Genomic DNA, 11,621 nt, shown 5'->3' on the forward strand with positions numbered 1-11,621 from the left:
AACCGTTTCTTTTGCTAATGACGTGTTAAAGAGAAGACTAATTTCCAAGATATAAATCCCTTCAGTTTTTCAGTTATATTCTTCAGAGGGCGTTCATGAGAACTAAAAATAAAGAGTCTGTTTTTACTTTATTTTTCCTATTTTTAGAACAGTGGCAGGAACTTTGCGGCCCTGGTATTTTGTTAATTTGAGGTTGAAATCGTGCCCTCCCCCAATCCGTGATTCGGCTATGTCCGGCTTGTTTGATTTTTCTGGTTACACAGGGAAAGGGATTTGCGAATATCCTATCAATCTGTGGCTTCGCAATGCTGAGTACTTTGGTACGACAACCTTAATGTTGGGAATGTAGGTTACCAGTGAAAGCAATACGGTTTTTAACGGCTATAGATAGTTAAAATATTTACCATTTTTGCGAGGTGTACAGAAAACGAAAGTTCGGAATAGCCATCTCAACAACTCGCCGAGCCATTTGACCCTTGGAGAAGAGTAATATTGTGCATAGCTTTATAAACTATTTTTTAGACGTTCACTAGTGGTGTTGTCTAAGCTTTTGTTATCGGCAAAAAGAAAGAATGAACAGCAACTGTTCTACGTTTTCCACATCTTAAATTTTAGTTTATTCACCTGAATAATAGATAATAATTAGATAAAATAATACATTGCGGCGGAAACTAAGGACAAGGAGATCTTAAGTACTTCACAGTCAACTTTCGACTAAGTCTCTCTGCCGAATGTTAGAATCATCTCTGAGCTAGCGTGTTTGTTTGTTTTTTAATTTTGTTCTATTTTACTCTTATTATCTTTTTTTCTACTGCTTTCTTTTCCCTTCTCTGAATGTAAAGAAAGAGAACAACTATTTCTCCTTGCCTTTCTTTTATTATTGTTATTATTATTATAAAAAATTTAGCGTAAAGATAAAAAAATAATAATAATACATAAAAAATGTAGCGCAACGCCTAAATTAAAAGAAATCACAAATAAAACTTTGTTGCCGCTTTGTTATGAAAGAATCGATTCTTGCATTAACGACTATGACGTTTTACGAGTTATGGACGCACAAGTTTGGAGAACCGCGCGAGAAGTTAGAGTTGCTCTCGGATACTCCTTTCATATGATCAGTCGCCCGAGTCGTCTGGCACCTTGCGATATGGCAACTGCGAAGCCAATGAAAAAATCACTGTAAAACTAACTTTTCGTCCCTTGAAACTGTTAGGTGATTATTCCCTCTCACTTAGCCTTTTATAAGTTAGGAAATCAAGGTAGAGGTGAGGAGAAGAGACCGCGAGCGAGCTCATGTAGATACGATGAAATTTATCGCCTTCCCTTTTTCTCTCAAGGTAAGGTAACGGCGCACACGAGCCAAAGGCCCAAATGGCCGGCACTTATCCGGGTTTCATTAGCATGAAGCACCTAGGAGTAGTACTACTTCCCCCTGGACGGGATGCTAGACCATTGCAGGGTTACCCCCCAGCAGTATGTCGCCGGTACCCATTTATAGACCTGAGCCTCCCAGAGCATGTACGCAAGTTAGATCGCATGGGACGTCTAGAATTCGTAGGCCCTAGGTGTCCGAAAAAAATAAGACTAGTGAAAAACACAAACTAAACCCTCGGGACGGGTATTGGAGGTGTCCCCAGTCCCTTCCCCACCCAGATTTCCATTACCTTAAAAACAATCAAGTTGACGGCTCTCTGATCGATACGATAAGTTGACATGGAGCATTCTGGAGCACGCAAATAACCAAAGATAGATTTAGTGTTTTGTTTTGATTTGCCAAAATTAGTTTTGCAAAGTCTTTTTGTTGTGGCTGTTTAAGTCCTTCAAAAATTTCCTTTTTGACTTGTCTGTCACTCATTACAAGTATAGTATTGCACCCATAGGGTCAATGGCAGATTAAACATATCAACGATAACTCATCGTTCGTGTAGTTTGTGAATATCTCTTCCGATGGTGATGAGATAACGGGAAAGACAAATGTAATTAGTACAGTTATTCAGTGCACGCAAGTTTCATAAGTTTACCATATGCATGAAAGCTGAACTGGTCAATGGACGGTTTCAAAAGGTAGGAATAAAGGCGAGTGTTTACCACTCTCTAATCTTTATGCCCGTTGTTAATTTATGGTATTCACAATCAATTGATATCGTTTTTTAGGCTGTGTCTCTTAGTCTTTATCATTGTAGACATTGTGATCTTCGGATGTCCGACAAAAGCAAATGGGGTAGGTACATAAAATCATTGCATCACCTTTTTAACTTCCTACCGGGAGATATTTTAACAGGCATACCGTGCCTGTTCTTGCTCCACAGTATAATGATGTTGATCCCCTAACTTCTGTTATCTCATCTTGTTGATATTCTTAAGCTTTTGATATGGATTTGAGCCACGACAGTTCAAAACTCTAAAATATTGGGGACATATTAGCTTTAGTATCAAGTATTGAAGTGATTAGAGAATTTCATACCGTTTTTTTCGCGACCCTAGGGGCCTAAACTTGTGGACAAATACCACTTGTGGAAAAATACCAGACGTACCTTTAACCCTGGATTCTCGAAACAAAAAATAGATTTATAAACAACAAGAAAAGGGAATCTAATTTTATAATGATCCTAAATTTCTTCAAAATAATTCGTACGACAATAATCTTTTCGCGCTAAAATCCTTTTAAGAGCCGCAAAAGAAAGAGACAAAAAGCAATCAAGTAAGCAAGGAAATATATTACAGGTTTTGTAAAAATATTTCTTGCACACTGAGAGGCATATGGATTTTTCCACTCAACACGATATGAATTTTTCCATTTTACTGAACTACTGCAAATAAATGTTTCTGCTGTGTGATAATTTCTTTTTACTGCTTATTTAATGATTCCCAAAAGATAAAACAAGTTGACACAAAATCGACGATGAACTAAATGTCCATACCTTTCCGAATAATTCAAAAGTCCACTGTTATTTTAGGTTTGCGTTAATTTGAAACAAACTATAACGTTGACAGCTTTGTGGAAAGTAACCACTTACTAAACCGTGCGAAATGTACTCAGTCTACTTCAGGGGCAAATTTATGGTCAATAAACTAAGTAGCTATGTAAACAACAGGGTATAACGTACTATCAGGTGCCATCAGGGAATATGGTAGCCTGCGCCAGAGACGGATCTGAACTTCGAGACACTAACCGGGGTTACGTTACGTCTGCAATGTAGGCTAGGAATGGTTAACGTTTACTTTCACATGAAATGTCACAACTTGCCTTAGCTTGCTTTGTCCTAATATGTAGTATGAAAGGGGATCATGTGAAAATGTGTTGTTTTTTTTAGTATTATTACTATTATTATTATCATTATTATTATTTCATATGTATCTTGTACATAAGAGTTTATATAAAGCCAATGTAAGTAATTTTATAGGTCATTACATTTTTTACAACTAACTAAATTAAGCAAGTCCTCACCTGGCCAATCGTAGTGCAGATTAAGTTGAGTTTAGCTTTCACCAAAAGGTCACACAAGGAGAATAAATATTTCATATTACCCAAGAATTTCACAGGCCGGCTTAGTTCGCAGTCTTAGTTAGTTTTCTTGAAAACGCAGTCAGAAATGCAGCTTCCAGAAGCTCTGGCCAAATTAGTAGACATTGCACCTGATAGGGTAGTAGTCAATTTCAGCTGGCTGTTACAATTTGTTCAAGAAATGAAACGAAGAAAAAAAAGACAAAAATGGGTGTTTGGCCTCGTGCCTGTAATTTTTGTGTTTCTTTACCTATGGTGATTCTTAATTGGATTAAGCTGTCAGGGGCTTTCGTCGACATTACATTCAGAGCAACTGATTATCACGATTAAATCGATTAAAATATATCTTCTGTTTCATTGCATGTAAAAGCAAAATGAAGCTCTTGAAAAAGGACGCGAAGACATTAACCAGACTTTCGAACAAGGGGAGGACTTTTATGAATGGTCAGTGTGGAGTCCTTGTTCGAGAAGCTGCGGCATTGGAGTAAAATTTAGAGGACAGTTGTGTCTTCGGTGAGTTTTTTTTTTTAATGTAGAACTATAATGGTTTGATATTTTTTCAAAAGTGATGATACCTGAAAGTACACATCCACGAAGTGTTTCGGAGAAGGGGGAGTTGGTTTAATAATCACCAGCCAAGGTTTTTTTTCTGGATATTTCGCTTGTCGTCCATATCATATCATAGCAACAATCCGTAGCCAGTTTACAAAAGTAAAGAAGGAGTATCTTTTATATGAATTGAGAAAAAGAGGCCCTCGAAAAGGGTGGCATCCAGTGTTTCCTGTGTCTTTTGCATGGGGGTGTTAAAATGAATGTGTGTAAGTTATGTTTGACAGTAGTGTATTGTATCATCTATATAATTTATCTATATCTAGGAAAAACAAGGCATTGTGTGTGAAGAAACCGATAATATATGAAACGTGCAACCCACAGGTAAGGATAGCTAAGCCATTGCACAATCAAAACGAGTTGGAACGTCCAAAGAAAAGTTCGTCATAGTTTAGTCCGATTTTCCGGAGCTAGTATTAGCGGGAATCATCTTCGTCCTTGCACGAATTAGTTACAAAATATTGGATCGAATCCGAGGAAATGTATCCTCCATCAGACAGTCAAGTATTCCTTTGTTATTTTGTTTCGTTTCCTGTTGTTTTCTTAAACAAAATGAACGAAGAAAAAGAGCAACAGAGCCACCTTCTCTCTACCTTGAATGGGGGTTTTACTGACACTCGATAGTCGTCGCGTCACAGTTTTAAAGTGAGCATGTGAAATACAAGTGGGTTTGGCTCTTTCGAAAAAGAAGCCATTAGTCTGTTTGTAGGACTATCGACTGTCAATTTATGTTTTCCTATTTTTTCCCGAATTTTGTAATTGTTAATTGTTCACTTAATATACGTGTAAGTTCTTACGAGGAAAGTTGAAATTTTCGGTAGTCCTTAAATTTATTACGTAGTTAGTCATACTTTTATATAGATCGTTTCCTGTTTATGTAAATACGAGAAGGCCGCACGTTATCTTGTAGAAATTGCTAGTATACGCTGGCCGATCAAGAATTTCAGTCACTTGGCCTATATTTCCCCCGATTCACCTACTGTCTCAAACGTTATAGTCACATTCCCTCAAATTAGCTTCCTTCGACTTCTACACACATCCTCCACTTCTAAAAGCATTGCCGGTACTCTCAGGCAGGTGTGGCACTCATCTCTGAATGTACAATTTTTTGCAAGGTGTTCGTTCTTGAAAAGGTCTTCCAAATAATAAATCATTTGATTTTTGGAATGAACTATACTTACCCTAGCCGTGTTGGGTGAGTATGGTGAGTGTTCCATCAAATGCATACCATTGTGATCAAGGTAGGACTATGTGAAGTTAGCTTTGTGAGGGGCACCATTTTCAGTATGTAACTGGATTCCGGACCGACTAAATGTCCGTGCAGTTGACTGGATACGGAAGATAACCGTTGTAAAAACTGAAGTTATGTAACTTGTGGAAGTGAATGTAGCCCGTCGCGCGTTGCATCGACAACAAAAGGCCCCTGAAGATTGACGACAATTGTGAACATCCTCATTCTTGCACGGAATCTGTTTTCAGGACGTCTAACGTAGTTCATGGTCTTCGGTCAACCACACCGTGTTGGAACGTTTTCATGTTGAAGAAAAGAAATCCAACACTTGTCACCAGTAACAACATAAAAACTCTTGTGGTCATTTGGTTCAAGTTCTTGCAACCATTTGAAGAAGACATTCACCCTTTGTTCCCTTTCCTCTTTCTCAACTGGTACGGGACCGGTCTTACACTCTTCATGAACCGACCCGGCTGATCATGGACTTTGGAATCTGTACTTCCTCAGCTTCCACCAAGATCCAATTAAGGCTGAGAATCTAAGCCACTTAGTACAGAACTGTCATTCAAAGAAGTCTGTGCTCTCCTAGTACGTGTATCATGTTCTACTTCTTCTCCAACATCAGCAAAATGCTGAATCTACCTGGCAACTTTGCAAAAAGACTTTACCAGGTCGTCTTAAACCTTGGCAAGCTCTTCTGGTGGACAGGCCTTGCCCGGAGACCTGTATGCTCCTTTCTAAAGGTTTCATGTCACAACCAAATCAGCGACTGAATGAAAGGTTATGGCAAATCCCACTGACGGGCTTTATTTGAGAGCTAAATTGGCAAAACAATCAAAAATAGAACTATTGTTTTTTTGCAGACCGAGGACAGTCCCTGTCACGTGAAGGTCTATTGGAGTTTTTTTTTAGGACAAACGCAGTACCTTTATTTTTTAGTTATTTTAAGACTCTTAAGTATAGAACCGGCCCCGGGGATCGAACCCACGACCTCCGCTCTACAAACTAGCGCTCTTCCGACTGAACTATTCCTGCCGCGCAGATTGTTAGCAAAGCTGAAAACGGCAAATACGTAGTAGAAAATCCTTTCAGGGATAATTTAACTAAAAAACATGAAAAGTGCGCCTCGCGCCCTCCAGGTAGCTCCGCTCAATGCTCGTTAAATCTCCGTTGCTCCTGCACAGATGTACAGATGAGAATCGGAGACTGGAATCACTACGGTTCTTTGTCCCTCCACATTTCCCTATTATTCCCATAAGCATTACTTGAACGTCCCCTTTTGCAATTACACTATACGATCTCGACAGGGTGGGAAGATGAGCAGATAAAGTGATTAAGGGAATGAGAGCTAACTGCCAACCAGAATTTTTGCGTGCGTGTTTCACTTTGATTTGTTTATGAATCGCTCTCTTTTTAGGCATGTCCTCCCGGAGGCACAAGTTTTCGTGATTTGCAGTGTGGAATTTATAACGATAGAAATATATTCATCAATGGTCACAAAGCAAAATGGCTGCCATATGTTCGAGGTATCTGAACATTCTCGTAATTTATAGTGGAAATTTGAATTATAACATAGCGCGCGTGCTTGCCCTATATAAGTCCTATTGAGCCGCTATGAACAAAATCTTTATTTACGCACGCCCGTGCGTAAATGAGATGACGTGAGCATTTCTTTTTACTTGGCTGCAAAGTTGTCGTCTTTTAATAAGCTGCAGTGCACTTTTCCTTCTCTTTAAAATATGGAAGAAACCAGCGAAGAACTGCCCAATTTTTCTATCGGCATTGACCTTTTAGGTCCTGATCCAACAAAAACAAAAATAAAGCCGAATTAAAAAAAACTCGCAAGTTGCGCGTTTAGCAAATTTATCGAAGACCTGAGCTGCACAAAATTTTGACCGAAAGACATTCACTGGGAACAGAACAGACACCAACTGGTCATCAACAACATTTAAAGGCAAAATTTCCGTTTTTATTGTTGTTTTTAAATTTGTTATGCACTTCGTTATCTCCGGACAATCCGACTGAAGCAGAAAAATTTATATCGCAATAACAACACAAATTACACAAGAAGACATAAATTTATTACTCACAAAAACAACTGCTGCCAGGTCTTCTCAAGAAGCCGTAATGACGAGCCAATGTTCGTAAATGAATATAAGTTTAAAGAAGGATGACAGTCGTCTTCGCTAAAAACATGTTTTCCGGATTTCGCCGAGCAAAACGTAAACATCTTTTCAGCAAATCCAAACCATACTCCACGAATTCTTACGAACATGTTAGTTTTAACTTTAGGTGAACTTTAAGACTCTTTTACCTTTGTTTCTGCTTTGTTTCCATTGATCGTTAACGAGTAAAGAAGCAAATTTTCTTTCTCACTTTTACAGAAAGAATATTTTCGTTCAAACTAGACGATTGTGGCGTGTTCGTAATCAGCCAATAGAACCGTTTGTTATTGTGTCGCGCGTTACGAGAATTTTGCAGTTAATCAAAAAGCAAGCATTTTTGTGAGCTATGTTATAAAAGAATTTGCTCATGCTTAGCGTGCGTATATCGAGTTATGGATGCACGCGGGAAGTTTGGAGAGCACGAAAGATGCGTAAGAGTTGCACGAGGCGATAGACGAGTGCAACTCTAGCAGAGTATAATTAAATAAATATATTTTCACATTATGTCAGGCTGGCCATATTGGTATTTGAAGTTTAACTCTTTTCTTATGTACACACTTTCTTTTTCACTAAAATTGCATTGTATCTTGCCACGTGAGTGAGAGCGCTCTATACAAGCCATCATAGTAATGTCCAGTATTTTACAAGGTTTTTTAATGAACCGAGAAGACTTAATAGCACATGTACAACTTCTAAAGCCAAAAAAATCCCAAATCAAATATCTTACTTGCTATTTACTTAAGTAATCGCCGGTAACAATTCGCATTTTTAAAAAGCAGCTGCTTGTATACCATGCGCATTGAAATTCTTCAAAATTGAATGAAATCGTTTCAGCTACCAATTCGGTGTAATTTATTTTCAGGTGACAATCAGTGCTTGCTGTTCTGCTACCCTCAAGGAGGACAATTATTTTATTATTTTGGAAAAGCAAAGGATGGGACTCAGTGCTCCAAAGAACCTCGCGGCGTATGTATACGTGGGCAATGTAAGGTAAAATGAATTTTTCGTCTAAAAATAAAAAAAGGACTAATATCACAGTGATTCGAAGTGCTGTATATGATACGCATTCAGCCCAAAACAACAAAGCCAAACAAAAGAATTATTATACTCCACATAGTAAAAGGAAAGCTGTGATCGATTTTTCCCAAATAAATAAAAGGGAAAAGGGACCGAGTTTTTCAAGTTTTAGTCACCTTCCATACGAACCTTTTCCTAACCGAATTCATGTTTAAATCTCTTTTATGTTCTAGTTGATTGCCAATTCACTTGAGTCGATTTGTTTTGATACTTCATCAGGATGTTCGAGTCATAGCTTTTCTTGATGACACTGCGCCCATATAGTTTAAGTAATCTGCTTTTTGCATATTTTCATGGTTAAGCCAGTGGGATGTGACAATGTTCTCGAGTCAGGTGTCTACCCTGACAAGTGTCGCGTATGTGGTGGGAATTCCACGACGTGCGAGCCAGTCAGAGGAAGAATAGAAAGATCGCCGAATCATTTTGAAAAGATGTCAGGTGAGAGGGTGACTGCTTTGTGGGTCGAACATTAAGAGCTAAGCATACAGATATATATTTCTTGTTTTATTGTGGGGTTTTGTATTCCTTGCGCTTTTTCTTGGTTTGAGTGTCAATTAAGGCTTTCCTTAGCTAAGAGTTCTTTTTATTGTGTAAGATTCACAATTTAAATATCTGTTTAACAGGAAATTACTTTGTACAATGTGTAACTGTTAACAAAATTTTCTCATTAGGGTATGCAGAGGTAATGGTCATTCCAAAAGGGTCAACGAGTGTGTTTCTTTCAGACGAAACCTGGAATTATTTAGGTACTTATATGATCTTTCCCACATATTTTCCTGGCTGGAAAAACCGAAACCGACAAAACACATAGTCAAGTAAAATGCATGTAAAATTAAAGCTTATATTAGCTTGGGTACTTCCATTAAGACCAAGAATTGATAATTAGGTTTCCACTGGTGGATAACACTTGCGATCTGACACAGTTCTTAGTTAGGGTAGGGTGGTACCGTCTAATGCAAATTGCTTCTTTTTTATATATACCCCTTCGAAACCGAGCGCTCTGTCCTGACATATAGTACTTTGTATATTTATACTAATCTCTATGTACAAATACTTAATTCGTCTGTTGAGATCGGGGTTCCCGAATTAAATTTCGGATGAGCTTATTCTTTACTCATCCATCTATAACATTCTGAAATTCTTCATTTCAGCTATTAAGAGAAAAAATGGTGATTATGTCTTCAATGGCGATCGGATAGCAAGTTGGTCTGGTTTGTACAAAATTGGTGATGTGGATGTTCAGTACACGAAATTTTCAAACAATATCAAAGAAACCATCCAGATACCAGGACCCACCGAAGAAGATATTTATGTAATGGTTAGTCGCTCTTAACTTCTATACAGCATAAGTAACATTTCTTTTTCCATCTCAGTTGGTATTTCTGGTAACGCAGATTTGCCCGAAAAAGTTAGTAATTATTCTTGTAAACAACCTTGGCAAAACAGATCGTCAACATTAGGTCTCTACCTCGTTTAACACCAGTGCAACCGTCGGCCTTGAATGTACCCCAGTGATTTTATTTTATTTATTTTTTCAAATTTGTGAAGCACGTAAGGTTCCTTAGTGGACGTTGGAGTGTTTATTAGGTAGATTTAGCAAAGATCACACAATGTCTAATGAGAATGTAAAAGTTCACACAAAAGACTGAACGCAACATCCATTTTTTAATTTGCCACATTGCTATTGGCCAATTCAATTTTAGATCTACGCGCGCCGTCACAACGTCGTGAGGGAATTTTAACTTTACCCGAAAACACGGTTTGACTAACCCACGTCTACTGAGGGTAAACCAAATCGAAATATAAATATTTGTTTTTATATATTAGGCTTCCTAATGAATACTTTAAAAGCTTTGGCAGAATTTTTCTTTGTACTGATTTTTACTATTATGCTTCGTTTTAGTGTCTGCTTATTACAGGAAAACTTAACATAAGCTTTGAATACTGGATACCGATAAAACATACAAAAGTTTTACAAGGCAAGTGGAAGGATCTAAAGAAACGCAAATTTCTCCTCTGAGGAAGTGCTTTGAATAATGTTAACGGGGCTGTGAAAATTTATATGAGTACCTCAATTCGCAGTGCTTATACAATGGTCTTTCGCTTTCTGTACAATAAAATTATATTAGTAGGTTGGAATGATTGCAACTTAGAAATCTTATGGAGTATTGGAGACCTTGTCTTTTTGGGAGCACAAAACTCATTTAATCCTTCTTGAGTGCTTGAGAGTGAACATTGGTGACATCAAATTTTTAAAAATGGTAAAAGTATGAAGGGGACAAGTTAGTTTTGGCCGATTTTTGTTTTCCTTTTTTGTTCCAGAAGCAGCTGAAGTCAAGACACATCTTCAGGGCAACCGCTTAGACTTACTGATAGAGTGGGGCAGGTGGACAGCTTGTTCTGCCACATGCGGAGGTGGAATCAAAGTGCGGGCTCGAAAGCGCGGCAACGGAGACGTTTCGTCCTTCCTAGGTGGAGAGACAGACGTTCAGCGATGCGGTGATATGCCATATGATGAGATGATGTCTGAATGGTCGGAATGGGGTCCGTGGGATGATTGTAGTGCGTCGTGCGGAGGTGGAGCAAGGATGAGGTTTCGTTATTGCAAAACGCCTAACCAGTCTACTGACAGATCTAGCTGTCTCGGTGATAGATACGCAGTGGAGCTCTGCAACGCACAGGAGTGCCCTACAGAAGGTGTCAATGTAGCAGTTTTGCTTTTTATAAAAAGTATTATCGAAGCCTGCAACATAACCATGATACTAAGATTAGCTTGGCGTACAGTATGATAATTACACTTTTTCTAAATTTTGTAAACTAAGGAAATTATTTTTAAGGTTTACTTAGCGTTTTGTATTGTTAAACATCCTTAATATGGACACCGAAGAGACCGAAGGGTGCGCTTTACAGAGACGTCCGTATTCAGTTAGAAGTAGGAATTGTGTTATGTTTGGTATCACTAGGACTAGGGGAGGAGAAATACCTGAAAAAAAACAGCCGACATCTCACGACGTCACGACTGGTATTCCCGCGA

General features: G+C 38.3%; 1 protein-coding gene across 1 annotated transcript; it reads left to right on the top strand.

The window, feature by feature from the left end:
- Positions 1-1,913: 1,913 nt before the first annotated feature.
- On the top strand, positions 1,914-10,951 carry LOC140938090 (ADAMTS-like protein 5). The gene is made up of 10 exons (XM_073387626.1): positions 1,914-2,064; positions 2,155-2,221; positions 3,876-4,018; positions 4,381-4,438; positions 6,763-6,871; positions 8,373-8,500; positions 8,890-9,025; positions 9,259-9,333; positions 9,739-9,905; positions 10,910-10,951. Exons 1-10 carry the CDS (start codon positions 2,048-2,050, stop codon positions 10,949-10,951), a joined length of 942 nt encoding a protein of 313 aa, XP_073243727.1. The 5' UTR covers positions 1,914-2,047.
- Positions 10,952-11,621: the final 670 nt, after the last annotated feature.

The sequence above is a fragment of the Porites lutea genome, chromosome 5 (genome assembly GCF_958299795.1).
Source record: "Porites lutea chromosome 5, jaPorLute2.1, whole genome shotgun sequence".
NCBI classification, from domain to species: Eukaryota; Metazoa; Cnidaria; class Anthozoa; order Scleractinia; family Poritidae; genus Porites; species Porites lutea.

Coding starts and splice junctions, on each gene's coding strand:
- LOC140938090 (XM_073387626.1), top strand. Junction 4,019..4,380: donor AGAGGACAGTTGTGTCTTCG/GTGAGTTTTTTT, acceptor ATCTATATCTAG/GAAAAACAAGGCATTGTGTG. Junction 6,872..8,372: donor ATGGCTGCCATATGTTCGAG/GTATCTGAACAT, acceptor ATTTATTTTCAG/GTGACAATCAGTGCTTGCTG.